A 20,310-nucleotide genomic window follows, 5' to 3' on the forward strand; every position below is an offset into this window, starting at 1 on the left:
TAATATTTAGATCTTTCAACAAAATTAAAAAAGTATCATTGAGAACTGTAATATAGGAGCATCATATTCTACGCAAAGATGTTTTTTTTATAAACCCCTGCTTTATCCTTAAGCCCCTCTATAACGTCCTTGCCAATAAAAGAGACCATGTGACTATGCACCAACTTGCCATCACAAACATCCATCCCCACACTCATGCATGTGCCCTTGTCTGCTTAGCTGCACTATCTCCCCAGGGCCTTGTATCAACGTAGAGGGGAATGTGATGCAAATAAGAAAAACAGAGCCTATCCAAATACCCCCCAATAATGACAGACACCGAATTTTGGATGAAACAGGCCACAGCATGTATTAAACATAAGACTGTAGGACTCATCCAACATTTATTAACTTTATCATTTAATTATAACCAGAGATAAATACATAAATAATCCATAACAACCTATAAATTAACACCTAGGCCATACAGACTTTAGCTTACATAAACGTCCTTGCCAATGAAAGAGACCACGTGCTTATGCATCAACTTGCCCACTGGGTTCTCGCCTCCCCCTTCGTCCAAACCAAAATTCCCTTTTCCTTTTAATGCTTACCACCAGCAGGCTTTTAGCTCACTGGGCACGTCCAAGTGGGTAATTTAAAAGTTTACCCTACAGAGCAGGGAAGGTTGAGACCCGACCTTGTCCATATCCTGACACTCAATGTAATATCCCCCCAAAACCTATAGGCAAGGATACGCCCCCCTCCACAACCCCACTGTTTTAAGCCTAAAATCAGCGGGGGGCCCCACCCCAACCACCCAAGGCCTGTTCCACCGCTTCTTGGATGGCAAGATTAAAAAGGTTGAGGGCGACCTCCATGAGGTGAACTCCATCACCCCGAAACAAATTAGCTGCCTCCCGTTCGAACACCCTGTGGCGAACCAGAAGCCCTTTAACCCCAAGACGAATTTAGAGACCCTCCTATTTCGTTTTATACGGCAGCGTTCCATGGCTCTCTGATTATGGCCGCTGCCAGTAGTTATGGGAAATGACCTCCGACCAAATGAGTCGCACGTCAGGAAACAGAACTAAGATGCGCTCCAAGTCCCTCTTAAAAGCATCCGCCAACCCCCATGAAGGCATTGTCCCAAGATCATTACCCCCCAGGTGGTTAACTAGAACGCTCGAGGCACCCAGAAGGAGGGACAGCTGAACCAGCTCTGGGAGGAGCCGAACCCATTTCATAACTCTGGTGCCAAACCAATGAACCTCCTCTTTAGAAGGCGTAAAACCCAAGAGCTCACCTCCCAGATGGACAGCCGCATGCCTCCTGCCCAATCACTCAGACCCTGGGGGAAGTTGAACCTGCGGAGAGAAATATCAATTCAGGAGGCAGGAAGGATGAACATATGAGACAAAATTCCCAGATGCCCACCTCCCTATCCTCTGAACCTCTTGCGCCAGCATACCCAGCCTAGAAGCCTCCTAGGCAGCACCAATCTGAAAGGAATGCCCACAATATTCCTTGCTGTCAATCCTCAGGACCTCCAGTCCCAAGCGAAAGACCGGAATAAATTGGAAATTAGAAAGAAAGCTCCCATCCGCATATACCAAAAGAGGGCCTGTGGATACCGGGTGCAGCTCACAATACTCCCTAAAGAGTAGTCTTCTCGCGTCCGCGAAAACAATCCACCGCATCAAGCCTTTCAGCGCCTGTGTGGCGAAAGTGACCCCGCAACTGGTTTTTGGAGGAGCCTGTTTGCCCGCCTCCTACCTTCTGACTATGACCTCTGGGTGAGTTTGCCTTTTATAAACATTGTTTAGGCTTATTGTATTTTGGGATACTTTTTCTGCCCCTTTGAATCCATGGGAAGGTGTGCCTCGTCCCCCCCACCCCATTGTTCTCCAGCAGGGTCTGCTGTTCCAGCTTGCAGGGGATTCAACGGGGAAAGTCCTTGTAAGGACTAGAGCTAATTCCCTATGAGGTTTCAGAGTTCCCAGGACTGAGTGTCGTCCAGTGTCTGGAGGTGTCTGCTGGAGTGCTTGCAGCCCTCAGGAAGCGCTAGGAGCATCTTTCAATGGAGGTAAACAGTCGGGGTGCCAGGCGATCCATTACAGCCTGGCACACTACAAATTCCTTGGTAGAATCTTCACACTCACGTAGCTTGAACAGGAAGCTAAGACCCGAAAAACGTGAAGAGAGTTTGCAGAGGCGGACTTACCCGCGGACTTCCAGTGATCCAAGAGCTGCAAAAGCCCTTAGAGGCGGGCATCAGAGTTACCAAAACCACCCTGATAATGCTCCCATTTGTCCCATTCACACCATAACTTACTGTAGCGAGTCCACGTGGCCCTGGAGACTGACCCACAGACCAATTCCATCAATCTGCCAGACCAAGCGACTCTACAATATATTCTGCCCTACAATACACATTTAGACATAAACATCAGAGCACCAATTGCCTAAGCAAAGGAGGAGGCCGTCAGGGGAGGGGAGGAGGCTGTCAGTCGATTGATAGCTTGGACCACCCTCAGATTGTCACAGTGAAAAACAACCCATTTATCCTGAAACTGGGATGCCCAAACCGCCACCAGAATGGGAAAGAGCTCAAGGAAAGCAAAATTCTTAGTGAGGCTAGAGACATGCCAACTGTCAGGTAAAGAGGCAGCACACCATCTAGAGCCCAGAATCGACCCAAATACTGCCGCATCTGTGAAGAGGTGTAGGTCCGTGTTAGAGACCTCCAGTGCCTGCCATTATAGGCAGCAAGGAAGGAGTCCCAGACCGCCAGAACATTCCGCAGAGGCAGAGTCAGCCGAATGAAGTGCCGGGGTCCGGTGACCCTGGACGTCGGCGCAGCCAGACGCCTGTTAAAGACCCTGCCCATCAGCATGATCTGACAGATGAAATACAGCTTACCCAGCATTGACTGCAGGCTCTTCTGTTGGATCTTACGTAGCCCTAGGGCCATAGACACTTCTTGCCATAAGCCTTGAATCGTATCTGAGGGCAAACGGCATTCCCCCGCCACAGAATCAATATTGATGCCCAAGAAGCTAAGACACGTGACCAGACCCACCGTTTTGTTGTGGGTCAATGGGATGCCAGAACGTCGAAAAACATCCCTCAAGACCCGCAGCAACAGTGCACAGGCGGGCGATTCAGGAGGACCCACACAAATGAAGTCATCTAGGTAATGCAGCAGGGAGTCGATCCTGGCCTCCCTCCTAACCACCCACTCCAAGAATGTGCTGAAGCGCTCAAAGTAGAAACAGGATATGGAACAGCCCATCGGGAGGCACATATCCACATAGTACATGTCTTTAAAAACACAACCCAGAAGAACCCCTGCGAGGGTACGACAAAACAGTATTTTCCTTGCTCCTTTTTGGGTGACACACCCAGGGGTGAGACCCGCAAGTCCAGTAGGGGGTCGCTAAAGGGACCTGCTATGCCACCCAGAGACACCTCCTTGCCAAGCTTCTCCCGAACCACATGTGGGAAATCCCGGACTGACCGAAGGTTCCGAACCAGTAGTGAAGGGAGGAGACAAGTGAAGTAATCCAGAAACCGTACCCAAAGCTGTCCAACAGGACGTTGGCTGCCCGACAATTCCTATAACTGGTGAGCCACGGGCGCATCACACTTACGACCACCTGTGTTTTTGCCCTATGAACCCAGATCCCCTTTCTTGCTAGCTTCTCCCTGCTTGAATCACCGGGAGACGGGATGAGCACCCCCACAGGTGGAGCATTAGTGCATGAAACGGCACAAGGTTCCCCATTTGTAATGACTGTCATTAAATTTTCAACAAAAGCCTGGCCTCTGTTGCGTGGCTGGTGAGGCAGAGGATCCCCCCACCAGCCCCTCCAAGAAACGAGAAACCACCCTGCAGCACCGGGCGGGTCATAATGGAGAGCCAAAGACTAATGTCCATCTGGTCCCAGATAATTGAGGAGCGCGGCCCGGCAAGTAGTCCCCTCCAAAAACCAGTGGCAAGGTCACTTTCGCCACAAATGATAAACAAACAATTGGTATATTCATGCATTCATCATTCTGTTAAATCAAATCTAATCAAGAACACAAGTGCCATTATTTCATTGTTGGCATGTTCAAAATCAAACCAAAGTAATACTGTATCATTGCTAAAATCTATTTAGTTTGAAACCCATTTCTCCTGAAGGCCTTCTATAACTTTTGTAAAGCATGCATGTGTTACCCTTAACTAACAATATGCAAAACATGTGCAACAAATACCCAAACAACCAAACCCATAGTTCTTTTGACCTTTTCCTTGTTTTCACAAGGTTGGACGTTTCTTCAGTCATCAACATTGGTTTAAAGTCTTTCTTCTTTCTTTTTATCAGTCCAGCAAGTTCCATTATGTAGATCGCACACCTAATATTTGCACCATTTGTAACTATGGCTGTGAAAATGTCTTTATTGTTTAACCCTTTGACCTTTTAGAAAACATTCTATACTCTCATGGATACCAAGCAACTGTAACCAAAACACAGATTTATCCCACAAAAAAAAATCCTTGTTATATATTGTGGCAAAAGTGACCTCGCCAATGGGTTTTGAAGAGGCATTCTTGCCCTGTGACTATGGGCCCTGTGATAACCCATGTTCAAAAGTATATGGACTTAATGTCATTGTAGATCTTAATTGCAATAGGCATTTAGCTACTGTGACGGATTCCCCTATCCCTGGATTATCATCCTTTTTATTTTGACTTATTTGTTACACTGGGTGGTTCGGTATATGGGGTTCACCGAAAGACGGGGACCCATGTAGTTCATATACCAAATAAACTGCCTAATGGCCAGACCACTCAGATGAGTTGTGTATTGCTCATTGACCCTTTTGACCCTTGTTCTCACCTCTGTAACCGCAATTATCACAACGTTATAAGAGGTTGGCTGGGTGGTCGCCGTTCGTATGTGCAAACATGTGGTGGTGGCCATCTTAAGTCATGAACGAGTACAGCGTTGTTTGGTCGTCGAATGCATGGAACTATAATCGGACACTCGACGGCGCAAACACGGCTGGGGCTTCCATCTCCACACACATTCCGTTCTATTCATCTGGGAAGAGCCACATTCGATGGAAACACAGTCCTGAACGAGGGGCACACGGCCAGTGTACGCACAAACTGTTATATTTGTGACTTTATTGTATTTGGTACTCCCGAAAGAGACCGACCACACAGCCTGAATCTATGGAACTCTTTTGTGCAGGCACCTCGTGTGCGGTTGGTCTAAACCAGGCATAGGCAACCTTTGGCACTGCAGATGTTTTGTACTATACCTCCCATGATGCTATGCCAGCATTATGGGTGTAAGAGTGTGACGAGACCAATCTCGCCACATTGCATTGGAGGAGCCTGGTTGCCCGCCTCTTGCCCTGTGACTATGGACCCTGGGAGATTTGGCCCATTCAATTCAGTATGATAGGAGTTATGTATTTTTGTATCCTTTTGTGTTTTACTGGTAACATGTGCTCAATGCCTCTATCCCTGGATATAATTGGATTATTTTACCTATTGTTTCCAGGATAGAGGGCTCTGTAAAACCAGTTTGGGCCAGATAGCCATGCTGCCAGCCAGGCCCCAAAAGATACTTTACTAACTTTTATGTGAATGTGATGTATATTTTAGAAGTTATGAATATGCTGTAAAAACTGTAATTTTCCTGCCTGTGATAAATTACTTTAACCCATTGTGTTCAGTAATTATATCACAGGCAGAGGGGAGGATTTTATGTGTTTGTGCTGGGTGTGTTTTATGTTTTACTGTGCAGGATTGGTTACATGTTGTCCCTCCCTGTGGGATGTCCCCTTGCATGGGGACTGTATGCTGTTAGAGACTGATTGCCAGGAGTGTAAGCTAATTGTCTGCTTTTCCTGTTCGTCTGCTAGCAGCTATTAGTGAGGTTCCAGTTCGGGAGTTGGAGTGCTATTTGGTATCCAGTTCGGGAGTTTGGTGTTCTGCAGTAGCTGTGCCTGTATCGATGGAAGGGGAAGATCTACTAAACGGCTGTTAACCCCTTTTATGCATGGGGGTGCCGTTACAAAGAGCATTATGGGGAATGTAGTCCACAACATCTGGAGTGCCGAAGGTTGCCTATCCCTGGTCTAAACTATACCCTGGTGGCGTTTCAACTGTGTTTGTGGGATCTGAGCGCTTTTCGTATATGTTGGGCGCTCCATTGTAATATAAACAGAGTTATTGAATAAAGAAAAACTGGTCTGGAATCCGAATAAGATAATGCATGACGGGAGTCTGGTGTCTTTAATCGTAATACTCTTTCCTATTGCAGTTCATTTCGGTTTTATTTCCCAGATCTTGCCAGAAATGACCCCATCTGTATTTATGTATCTGTCCTTGCCCTATTATTACACACGTTCTTCTAATCAGTTTCCAGTGTCCCTCCCCTATTTATTCTACATTGTTCTGCGCATGTCCTCTCACTGCCTCGCACGGACTGTCCTGCTATTATCTGCGAATGATGTTCTTTGCTCTTCTCTAAAATGCCTCCTGCCCTCCGTTAATGATTTTCACATCTAACGTGGTCTTAACTCGTACACAGCGTTTGTGCAGACCCTGGTCTAGGCTGGTGTCATGGCGTCTCCATGTGTGATAATTTCACAAGCTTTCTGCCCATTCTGAGTTCTGGCCACCCTGGCTGTATAACCTGTAGAATGGTTTCCCACCCTGACACGCTCTCACACCATAGTATCACCTTTTTATCAGCTGGCACAGTCTCTGTGCATCACAAGCCATGTACATTGCATTACTGACAGCCTCAGGTCCCAGCTTCGGGAACGGTGCCAAACCTGTTACCAAAATGCAGCATTTCATTGTGCTGGAATGTTCGGAGAGGTTTATTAATCTACACCCCTTGTGGACACACTTACTGCTGTGGTGCATAATTCCGTCACTGAGAAGGTTTGGTCACCATGGGTTGATGTGGGTTGACATCTCAGCGTGACCTGTTTTTACGTTGGTTGTTCCTCTCGTCTGGCGATTTTCTTGATTTAGGATTTTATTTTGTTAGTTCATGTTAAGATGATTGTTTTCTTGTAATTATTATATTATCCACTGGATTCTCAATAAAGATCTCTTAATGCAATCACATTGCACAGTGCTGCCGAACATGTAAATTAAATGTGGTAACATAAGAACGCAAACATTCTATTTAAAACAACTATTAACCCCTGAAGGACAGAGCTTCAAAAGCTTGTCTTACACTTAATGACACAAGCAATTTTTTGCATTTTTTGCTGTTTGTGTTCAACTGCAATTAGCATTTTACTATTTTATTGCACCAACGCATATTATATACCGTTTTTTAAAGGACAAAAAGGGCTTTAATTTGATGCAACATATACATATATAAATGCTTATTTATTGTAACAAAATACAGAAAAATGCAAAAAAGTGAAAAATATTGTTTTGTTTACAGTTTTTGCAATAATAATGTGTGCTTAATTAGTGCAGGTTAAGGAAAGTAATTAAAAATAAATTCATTTAGTTGTTCTGATTTACAGAATATATAATGTGTCTGGGATTTTAAGTTTTTTTTTGGTAGTTACAGGTCACAAAGCACAAGGAGTAAAATAAACTTTTAATGTGGAGCGATTTTAGAATTTGGTATGTTTGTCTTGTAAGCTTAATGGCCATAAAAGAAATTGCCACACAAAAGTATATATTTATATAAAAGTAGACACCCCCAATGAATGAATATATATATATAAACAATGTGGAACTTATCCTCCCTGGGTGTGAAAAACTTTAAAACAGTTGCCCATACAAAGGCCGGTCTGAGAGGGGCAATCAGGGCAGTAAAAGCTGGTTTCCGTCCTTATGCCCCTCTGGTAGCACAACCTGCACCTTTTCTGGTCTGTCTTCTTTTTGGGGGTTGATGGTATGTGGAAACAGAAGTGACCTGTCTGACCTCTTCTGCTGCTAGGCCCAGCTGATGGTTCCCCACTGTGGCACTCAGTAAGCAGCCCAGAAATAAACTGAAACTGAAAATCCAGAAATGTGGATTTAATGCCAGCATTTGCCTTTTTTGTACAGAAAAAAGGCACTATGTGTCGCCATTTGCATTAGGTAAAGGCCAAGCTTTTTGTACCATGCCCTGGTCTTCCTCAGTACTAAATATGGCCGCATCAGTTGGTCGGACAGGTCAACTCCCCCCATGTGCTTGTTGTACTGCCTAATGCAGACTGGCACCGTCTAGTCTGCCCGTCTTGTCTGCCACGAACTGCGACTCTTCGAGTGTGCTCAGTATGCATGGATGTTAGCATGAACACCTCCTTCTTATCTTTGAATTTGAGAGCCAGCAGTTTGTCCTGGCAGAGAGCAGCCATTTCCCCCCTCTTGAGCTGTTTTTGTGCCAGGGCGTTTGGGAAAGCGACACGTGTCTTTCGGATAGTGCCGCAGGCCACAGTTTCTAAGCAATAAAGCATCCTAAGAAGCGGGATGCTATTATAGTAATTATGTATAAATAAATGATACCCCTTATTAAGCAATGGGTAATTAGATCCCATACAATTTTCCCACTAGTCCCCATGATATCCGGGCAGCCTGGGGGATCCAAGTGGCTGTCTTTACCTTCGTAAACACGGAAGGTGTAAACATAACCACTGGCACTTTCGCAAAGTTTATACAACTTTATCCCATAGCGGGATCTTTCGGCCGGGATATATGGCATGAAATCCAGTGCACTGTAGGTAGTGACGTCCAACTGAATTCCAGGCGTGAAATCATTTAGGGGTTCCAAGTCACCAGCGCCAGGAGCCAGGTCATGGGTGTCGGCGCTTACAACAGAGGGCGCTGCAGTATCTGGCACAGAGTCATCACCACTCTCAGAGGCAGTGTCTGTGGCGTCAGAGTCGGCTGCTAAAATATCAGAGTTCTCCTCAGCAGTAAACCTTCAAGACATTGTCAAGCTGTAACTAGGAATTAGTTTTTCTAACTTTTTTTTAAAACAGGTTTTTTTTATTTACTTTTTTCTTTTTACTTGTTTTCTTTTTTTTAATTTACTTTTTTCTTTTATTATACTTTTTTTTATACTTAAAAAGTTTTCCAAACTTTTAGTCCCTAACTAGCCTAACACTCAATTTCCCAATTTCCCACTAAAGTCCACCCCCTCCAGCTAACTAAAGAATCAATGTCAAATTACTAAAATAACAAATGAAATAAAATTAACCCCTAGAGTTAAAAAAAAATTCAAAATTAACCCCTGACGGTACAAAAAAAATTAGATCACAGTTAAATACTGTGATCAGTATGCTGATCACCGCAGGCAGTGGTCAAAAGGGCAAGGAAAGGGTTAACATTGTGTCAAAGTACTACAATTACTTTTAAAACACAGTTAAATCTAAAATGACACACAATGTTGCAGCACCGATCCTCTCTCTCCACTTCTCAAACCACACAGAGGTGGAGGGAGGAGGATCAGAAACCCCAGCAGCACTGTGATCGCCGTGACTGGGACATGTGCTGGGACAGCGCATTTGGCGGTTGCTGGTCTGCCTGTGACATCGAGGCACCAAGCAACAGCGTTAACCCCACGATCACCGCAATCACGGCGATCTGGCATTAATATTAGTAAATTATGGAAATTTTCCGTCAACGGTCCTTAACACAAGGACAAGCTTGACGGAAACTTTCCATCTTTGGTCGGGAAGGGGTTAAAATGCTGTGTATATTTACATTTTAAGTCGTGCACAGTGTGTTGTAAGTAAATAATGGGAGACAAAGCAGGAGCTGAGACTAAGAACAAATCAAAACCAAGAGACATTGAGAATTGTAGGTAACAACTTTAATTGATCTGTCACCACCTCCAAGGGTTTTAATGAGTTGGGGCCCCAGCATGGAGTGTGACCCCCCCCCCCCCCAACCCCGTAAGGAAGCGTTAGCACAATCTAATGGGGAACACTGCAGCCTTAGCAGGTACATTGAGAGTGAAGCATTACAAAGGTGATATTCATCCTGGGTAAAACAAACATATATTAAAGGGCAATTTAATAATCTGTGTATTAACTCTTTCGTTACCGTCGGTTTTCACTTTATTATTGTCGTCTTTCTCTTTTTTGCAGGTTTACCTAAACGGTTCCATTAGAAGGAAGGATTGCCCTATACAATGCCACACATCCAATCAAATTAACTATATTGCATTGAATAAGCCATTTTGCAAATGGTATACAAATGATGTGCAATGTGGATGGGTCCACAACACAGAATTATAAAACACCATTTTAGTTTATTTACACCTTTTTGTTAATATTTGTGACTCTGGTGTATAGACCAGCCTTCGTGATCTCTAATCACAGTATAAACAGTTTGTGTGACTTGCTTCCTTTAAGAGAATATTATAAGTGCACCACGCTGCAGTGAAACCCACAGATTGTGAGCAACAGAACCACGACAAGGTCCTTCCTCTGTCTGTTGAAAAATATTGGTGGAGTATCGCTCCGGGTCCTCTTGGAGGACAATGAACTGGAAGACTTACTTACCACCATGGTAAGACAGACAAATCATAGTAGATAACAATGTTAAACGTGATACTCAGCAGGAATCGTAGATTGAATACTCACAGCTGGTTTGGATATCAACCACGTAGCGTATTCTCAGATATAAACATGGTGGAACTGCCTTGGAGATGACCAATTACTCTTGGCCAGGGGTGGTCAGTGAGGTGAGGTGATGTGACTTGTCATGGTGAGCTAAATTATATTAATTCAATCCATTGAAAGAGAACCATTCCCAGTACAGTCATTAGATACACACTTACCTTATTGTGGTCAGTACTAAGAGGACACTGACCGCATTATCATCAATGTTATTTTAATAGAATATTTTAATAAAATACATAAACCAACGAGAAAGTAACAAGTTTCATGCATGCACTTACTGCACATTCAACAGTAAAAATCTAAACAATTTGCATTTTATGGCAATTTAGACAAAAATAAAATATTGGATTAACATACTTTTACTTGCACAGACCTCAGTAATGACGTTATTTTTGCTGCACTTGTTAGATATTCTACAAACAAACAATCAATATGTAAGTTCCAAGCAATTTATTAATGGCAAACAATTCATCGTACCATTACTCACAGAATGTTTGGATGATTAGACTTTCAGCCGAATGTCTAGATCTGAGTATTGGCGTAAATTCTCATTCGATTTATTAATGAAATATTCACATTCCCCCTGCTCACATTAACAATGTTTGTGTCCGGCTATTACAGCTTAATTGTCGAGAATCATTATTTATTATGATGTGAATTACATTTTTATGTCCGTTTCCCTGCAGGTTTAATTTCTCCTAAATATATTGTAACATTCACCTCAGCAAAAAGGACAGGCTCATTCACCAACCCGCAGGAACCACGACAGGTGTCACTGTAGAGTTTGCATTTTGAAAATGGGCTTGACTGGCCCGACAACCTCAGCATTAGCATTCCCCTCCCAAGTCTTCTTCCAAATTAGGAGGACCCACAAATCCACCAAAAGTAAAGTACAGAAAAGCAAAATTGGAGGACAACACGTGCAATTAATGCAATTGAATGCGATGAAAAACACCAATCAATGCCACGTTTCAGTCTAGTTTTGGCTTAGTCATTCATGACTCATTCATTGCCTTGACTGAGTTTTCCATATTCTCTCGCTTGGAATAAAAACAGCCTTTTAATTGCATTATCAACTGCGTTGCCCTCCAATTTTGCTTTCCTGTACTTAACCTGAATGACCTGGCTGATGCCAGTAATTTTCAAGATATGAGAGGTTTAGCTTAACTACAACTCAGTGACTCTATGACAATGGTCGTCTCATAGCATCATTCACCGAGATACTTCCATTTCCCACGAGTTTGGCCAAACTATGTCCCAAATGACTTTAATTTAATAGATGCTGATTTAATGAACTGAAATTAGGGGAAATTCATTGTAAACATGGTAGTAACTGGAGAATTACCACATTTGGCTTTGAATATATTTTGTATTGAGTGTATTGGAGGTCAGTTGTCGAGAGACCCTCCTAAATTTCACGTTGGCTCCCTCCATCTGGGCTGATGGATTTTCTTGAGAACATTGGTAAGCTTTGTTTGGACAAACGGAGGTTTTAGTGAATAGATGCGGTATAATTCCAAGTTTACCGCTGGACGTTCGAGTCAGTATTTTTATTTTTACATTGATGGCACGATATGTCATGCAGATTAATGAACATACATTTCCTGAAGCTGAATTCCTAAATCCCCTCTTTAAACACCAGCCAAAACCACATATGGTGATCGATCAGTGTAAACAAAGACAGACATTGACACAGCTCAACAAAGTGACTTTACAGACAAAGAAACAGAATATTAAAATGATAAAATCTAGAGTAATCTATTTTCATTAACGTATTAATATGGATGCACAGCACTAATATGAAGAGGAGATACTGGGATATTCTGAGATAATGTGAAGGGAATATTGGGATATACTGGGATAATGTGAAGGGAATACTGGGATATAGTGGGATAATGTGAAGGGGATATTGGGATATACTGGGATAATGTGAAGGGAATATTGGGATATTCTGAGATAATGTGAAGGGAATATTGGGATATACTGGGATAATGTAAAGGGAATATTGGGATATACTGGGATAATGTGAAGGGAATATTGGGATATACTGGGATAATGTGAAGGGAATATTGGGATATACTGGGATAATGTAAAGGGAATATTGGGATATTCTGGGATAATGTGAAGGGAATATTGGGATATACTGAGATAATGTGAAGGGAATATTGGGATATACTGGGATAATGTGAAGGGAATATTGGGATATACTGAGATAATGTGAAGGGAATATTGGGATATACTGGGATAATGTGAAGGGAATATTGGGATATAGTGGGATAATGTGAAGGGAATATTGGGATATAGTGTGATAATGTGAAGGGAATATTGGGATATACTGAGATAATGTGAAGGGAATATTGGGATATACTGGGATAATGTGAAGGGAATACTGGGATATACTGGGATAATGTAAAGGGAATATTGGGATATACTGGGATAATGTGAAGGGAATATTGGGATATACTGGGATAATGTGAAGGGAATATTGGGATATAGTGGGATAATGTGAAGGGAATATTGGGATATTCTGGGATAATGTGAAGGGAATATTGGGATATACTGTGATAATGTGAAGGGAATATTGGGATATACTGGGATAATGTGAAGGGAATATTGGGATATACTGGGATAATGTGAAGGGAATATTGGGATATAGTGGGATAATGTGAAGGGAATATTGGGATATACTGAGATAATGTGAAGGGAATATTGGGATATACTGGGATAATGTGAAGGGAATATTGGGATATACTGAGATAATGTGAAGGGAATATTGGGATATACTGGGATAATGTGAAGGGAATATTGGGATATACTGGGATAATGTGAAGGGAATATTGGGATATACTGGGATAATGTGAAGGGAATATTGGGATATACTGGGATAATGTAAAGGGAATATTGGGATATTCTGGGATAATGTGAAGGGAATATTGGGATATACTGGGATAATGTGAAGGGAATATTGGGATATAGTGGGATAATGTGAAGGGAATATTGGGATATAGTGTGATAATGTGAAGGGAATATTGGGATATACTGAGATAATGTGAAGGGAATATTGGGATATACTGGGATAATGTGAAGGGAATATTGGGATATAGTGGGATAATGTGAAGGGAATATTGGAATATACTGAGATAATGTGAAGGGAATATTGGGATATACTGGGATAATGTGAAGGGAATATTGGGATATACTGGGATAATGTGAAGGGAATATTGGGATATACTGGGATAATGTGAAGGGAATATTGGGATATACTGGGATAATGTAAAGGGAATATTGGGATATTCTGGGATAATGTGAAGGGAATATTGGGATATACTGGGATAATGTGAAGGGAATATTGGGATATAGTGGGATAATGTGAAGGGAATATTGGGATATAGTGGGATAATGTGAAGGGAATATTGGGATATACTGAGATAATGTGAAGGGAATATTGGGATATACTGGGATAATGTGAAGGGAATATTGGGATATAGTGGGATAATGTGAAGGGAATATTGGGATATACTGAGATAATGTGAAGGGAATATTGGAATATTCTGGGATAATGTGAAGGGAATATTGGAATATACTGAGATAATGTGAAGGGAATATTGGGATATACTGGGATAATGTGAAGGGAATATTGGGATATACTGGGATAATGTGAAGGGAATATTGGGATATACTGGGATAATGTAAAGGGAATATTGGGATATTCTGGGATAATGTGAAGGGAATATTGGGATATACTGGGATAATGTGAAGGGGATATTGGGATATAGTGGGATAATGTGAAGGGAATATTGGGATATAGTGGGATAATGTGAAGGGAATATTGGGATATACTGAGATAATGTGAAGGGAATATTGGGATATACTGGGATAATGTGAAGGGAATATTGGGATATAGTGGGATAATGTGAAGGGAATATTGGGATATACTGAGATAATGTGAAGGGAATATTGGGATATTCTGGGATAATGTGAAGGGAATATTGGAATATACTGAGATAATGTGAAGGGAATATTGGGATATACTGGGATAATGTGAAGGGAATATTGGGATATACTGGGATAATGTGAAGGGAATATTGGGATATACTGGGATAATGTGAAGGGAATATTGGAATATACTGGGATAATGTGAAGGAAATATTGGGATATTCTGGGATAATGTGAAGGGAATATTGGGATATACTGGGATAATGTGAAGGGAATATTGGGATATAGTGGGATAATGTGAAGGGAATATTGGGATATTCTGGGATAATGTGAAGGGAATATTGGGATATACTGGGATAATGTGAAGGGAATATTGGGATATAGTGGGATAATGTGAAGGGAATATTGGGATATAGTGTGATAATGTGAAGGGAATATTGGGATATACTGAGATAATGTGAAGGGAATATTGGGATATACTGGGATAATGTGAAGGGAATATTGGGATATAGTGGGATAATGTGAAGGGAATATTGGAATATACTGAGATAATGTGAAGGGAATATTGGGATATACTGGGATAATGTGAAGGGAATATTGGGATATACTGGGATAATGTGAAGGGAATATTGGGATATACTGGGATAATGTGAAGGGAATATTGGGATATACTGGGATAATGTAAAGGGAATATTGGGATATTCTGGGATAATGTGAAGGGAATATTGGGATATACTGGGATAATGTGAAGGGAATATTGGGATATAGTGGGATAATGTGAAGGGAATATTGGGATATAGTGGGATAATGTGAAGGGAATATTGGGATATACTGAGATAATGTGAAGGGAATATTGGGATATACTGGGATAATGTGAAGGGAATATTGGGATATAGTGGGATAATGTGAAGGGAATATTGGGATATACTGAGATAATGTGAAGGGAATATTGGGATATTCTGGGATAATGTGAAGGGAATATTGGAATATACTGAGATAATGTGAAGGGAATATTGGGATATACTGGGATAATGTGAAGGGAATATTGGGATATACTGGGATAATGTGAAGGGAATATTGGGATATACTGGGATAATGTAAAGGGAATATTGGGATATTCTGGGATAATGTGAAGGGAATATTGGGATATACTGGGATAATGTGAAGGGGATATTGGGATATAGTGGGATAATGTGAAGGGAATATTGGGATATAGTGGGATAATGTGAAGGGAATATTGGGATATACTGAGATAATGTGAAGGGAATATTGGGATATACTGGGATAATGTGAAGGGAATATTGGGATATAGTGGGATAATGTGAAGGGAATATTGGGATATACTGAGATAATGTGAAGGGAATATTGGGATATTCTGGGATAATGTGAAGGGAATATTGGAATATACTGAGATAATGTGAAGGGAATATTGGGATATACTGGGATAATGTGAAGGGAATATTGGGATATACTGGGATAATGTGAAGGGAATATTGGGATATACTGGGATAATGTGAAGGGAATATTGGAATATACTGGGATAATGTGAAGGAAATATTGGGATATTCTGGGATAATGTGAAGGGAATATTGGGATATACTGGGATAATGTGAAGGGAATATTGGGATATAGTGGGATAATGTGAAGGGAATATTGGGATATACTGGGATAATGTGAAGGGAATATTGGAATATACTGGGATAATGTGAAGGGAATATTGGGATATACTGGGATAATGTGAAGGAAATATTGGGATATACTGGGATAATGTGAAGGGAATATTGGGATATACTGGGATAATGTGAAGGGAATATTGGGATATACTGAGATAATGTGAAGGGAATATTGGGATATACTGGGATAATGTGAAGGGAATATTGGGATATACTGGGATAATGTGAAGGGAATATTGGGATATACTGAGATAATGTGAAAGGAATACAGGATATTGTTGGATAACATGTAGGGAATAGTGGGATATTGTGGGATAATGTGAAGGGTAAGAGATTCGTTCCCTCACCTATAGTAAATCATTTCCATTTCCTGGCTGATATAACTGATATTAATATATACTTTTACTAAATTATACATTTGAATATTTTGATCTTCAGTGCAAAGTTAGATAATATTACTAGCAGCATGAATTCCATGTAAGAATGCTAAAAAAGTGTAATATTCTTAAATATAGTTTGAAAATTAGCTTGAAGCATGGTTATCATTTATATGGAGAACGATCTGAAAAATTAGTGATAAAAAACATTTTCTACATACCTATAATTCCACTGGGATCTTCTGGATGAAGTCTATCCACTTTAAAGACCCAACGGCCGGCAACACCAACATTGCTCGTGTTTGCCAATTTCAGTATGTCCGTGGTGTGTGACCCAGGTAACTGGTAGTAGCCTGTGGTTCTGCCACTATTTAGACCAGCCTGTGAATTGCAAGATGCCACATTAAAAGATCTCCATTAATAAACGTAGTATTGGTATAAACCAAGCTGGAACGCACAGATGGTAAAATAATCCTAATCCTGTATTTAGACTTTGAGAAATCGCTGATACTTGTAAAAACTCTACCATTTACATGGAATACAGAGGAAATAGCACACCTGGCTGCCAAGAGAGCTAAGCATTCGATGGTTTCTTCTATTTCATATATCGTCTACTGCATTGTGTATGAGACTATACTCAGCCAGAAACAGACCTCTCAGACACCAGAAGCAGTCGCTTTACAGATTCATAAATTACATTAAAATAAGTGTAAATCTAAAAACCCCCCAAATTCAACCCATGGAGGGTGCTAGACACCAGGCATTAAATATAAAAAAAAAAACAAACACAGAGAGCGAGTGCAGCGCTAAAACACTCACGCTTTAATGCATGTACCGGGGCAACATGTAGACATAGAAAAGGAAATACAAAACAAAAAAGATTTTGCAATTCTGTGTGGTAAGTACAAATTAGTTTGTAAACTGAGGGAAGAAAAAACAAATACTAATATGTTGCGCTAGTTTTTGTTGCGCTAGTTTTTGTTTGTTTTGTATTTCCTTTTCTATGTCTACATGCTGCCCCGGTACATGCATTAAGGTGTGAGTCCCGATGTTAATTCCCGAGGAAGTCCTGTCTGGGACAAAACGTCTGCATCTACATTTCCACATTCAGTACAGGAGCCCACCAGGAATCGTGACCAGAGAGGCTCCCACCATAGGTTGGTTTCATTTTATGGAGCTCGTTTTGGACTTTGTTTCTTTTTCTCTTGTGGAGATTGTGCTTTATTTTATTTATATATTTATATTAACACATGCATTTGCTTTTTATTGTGCTATTTTGAAGTTAAATTTGTGTGAATCATTTAGTTTATTTCCATTCATTGTTCCTCCTGTTTTACGAGGACTAATACAATAACAAGCTACAAGATTGGTAACAATTTTTTGCCTGGTGTCTAGCGCCCTCCGGAGTGGAAATACGTTTTGTGTGCTTAGATTCACACTTATTTGATTGTATTTTAGGATTAGGGACCTTTGAGAGTGGGACTTGAGTGGCAGCATTCAGCGCGTACTCACCCAAGTTATTTGAATTATTCATTTACACGTCTGACAGATTCAGCCCAAGCAGGAAATTCAGGATCAAGTGAGGTTTTCCCCTAACATTTTAAGTGATAAACGGATAGATGGACAGATAGATAGATAGATAGATACTGTATAGATAGATAGCGATAGATAGATAGATAGATAGATAATGGATAGCGATAGATAGATAGAGAGATAGAGAGATAGATACTGTATAGATAGATAGATAATAGATAGATAGATAGATAGACAGATATATAGATAGATAATAGATGGATAGATAGATAGACAGACAGTCAGACAGACAGACAGACAGATCGATAGATAGATAGATAGATAGATAGATAGAGTGATACTTTTTAAGGGACACACCAGACTCTTAAAGTACTTTAACTTGCTGAAAAGTTATGTGTGAACAATGTCTTCTCTTTTTTCATTTTGCATAAAGTGCAGATTTTAATAGAAATTGGCACTTTTGTAAATTAATCTTGTTACACCCCCCGGCTGTCAAACACCCGGTCTTGTTACTTCCTGGTTTGTTTAGCTCAGTGAAGATAAACTCAAGAGGCAGCAATTCCCCAGAGCACCTGCCTTGCAAAGACGTCTCATTGAGCTGCATTGGGAAGTCTGTGATTGGACAGCCACAGAAACTATGGGCGGGGTTAGAAGGGGAGGGCTTGCAATGCCTGCAGACAAGAGATCAGATTTTGCAAGATGTTTTTAGATATTTCCGCAATGATTAAAATGCATATTGGATACATGCACATTTTCCTTTACAGTATATCTATTAAACAGTGATTTTAATTTATTTTGTATTTTGGGAAATAGAGTGTCCCTTTAAATTTCCTTGTGAGGTTTTTTGTGTGTGCACTGTTTATTAACATTTATTTTGTACATGTAGCGTTTATGATGTTAGGAGTACCCTGGGACTATTCAAATTAAAATACACCTTGAATTCCCGACTATGATTTCAAATTTTAGACCAGAGTAGCAACGTGGAAGCATGACGGACTTGAAGAATGTTTCCAATTTGGCTACTTTGACCTTAAATTTCACTTTGAATTCTCAACCATTCTCACTTTAGTGAAGGATTTTCTCCAAGCAGGAAACAAGCCTTCGCACTGCACATGTGCGTTCTTCCCCTTTCTGGCAGCTTAGCCAGCGAATCCCTCTGCTATCGCTACATTCGGGAGATAATTAATAGGGAATTATATTTAAACTTCTCCTAGAGGTGACATATTTTAATGTCACAATCAGTTAGTGTCTCTGTGAATATCTTCATACTAACCAGGGCTATTTCTTCCATGTTGGTTGTCGGCCATTGGAGGTCAGCGTAGTTATAGAAAAGAAAAGTATCTGTGCCATCTGTGATGAGAACAGCTTGAAACGTGTTCACCTATTGGTACGAAAACAAGATTAGATTCACTCTGCCCGATGTGTACACAGTATATTTTCACCAAAATTCAGATTATTTTATTATATTTCTTGCTTTTATCCCCAGTGTTGTTTTTGTTTGGGTGCAGAGAATAACTGCAAGAGATTTACAGTTTAGATTGCAATTTGGACAAAGTGACGCAAACCAACATGAGCACGTCCCCAGGTCAATAGCACCATTATCTAAATAAAAGCACACATTTTGACAAACGTGATATTTGTTAACCCCTATGGGTTTTGTCTGCCACGTTGTAAGTGACAGAGGAAGCCGCTAGCAAGAATTACAGATATTACAGAGAAAAATCATTTACAGATTTGATAACAAAGCTGTATTCTAATTGCATGAAAACATGAAGTAGTCAAACACAGCAACCATAAAATGCACAAATAAGACTAACCCCATAAGGACCATGGCTAATTCTAGCCCACTGGCTAACCCTGTAAGGATCATGGCTAATTCTAGCCAAATGGCGAACCCCGTAACGATCATGGCTAATTCTAGCACACTGGCTAACCCTGTAAGGATCATGGCTAATTCTAGCCCACTGGCGAACCCCGTAAGGATCATGGCTAATTCTAGCCCACTGACTAACCCCGTAAGGACCAAGTGTCCCAATACTGTAAACAACCCATATTTGTATCTTGCTAGTGTTCCTGATTACATTGATACCCCACATGCTCCCCTAATCCTGCCCATAATCAAACTTTATTGAGATGAAGTGGTCTGGGTGAATTCAGTGGTC

The 20,310-nt window shown here is 41.0% G+C and overlaps 1 protein-coding gene across 1 annotated transcript in view; it reads right to left on the reverse strand.

Annotated features, from left to right (window-relative positions):
• Nucleotides 1-20,310, reverse strand: part of LOC134577671 (sushi, nidogen and EGF-like domain-containing protein 1) — a 56,658-nt gene that overhangs the window by 24,479 nt on the left and 11,869 nt on the right. The window contains exons 5-6 of the mRNA XM_063436524.1: nt 19,422-19,529; nt 16,837-16,996 (exon numbers count right to left, since the gene is read on the reverse strand). Coding sequence (XP_063292594.1) covers nt 16,837-16,996; nt 19,422-19,529 — 268 coding nt within the window. The remainder of the gene's footprint in view (nt 1-16,836; nt 16,997-19,421; nt 19,530-20,310) is intronic.

This window comes from Pelobates fuscus, chromosome 11 (assembly GCF_036172605.1).
Source record: "Pelobates fuscus isolate aPelFus1 chromosome 11, aPelFus1.pri, whole genome shotgun sequence".
Classification (NCBI taxonomy): domain Eukaryota; kingdom Metazoa; phylum Chordata; class Amphibia; order Anura; family Pelobatidae; genus Pelobates; species Pelobates fuscus.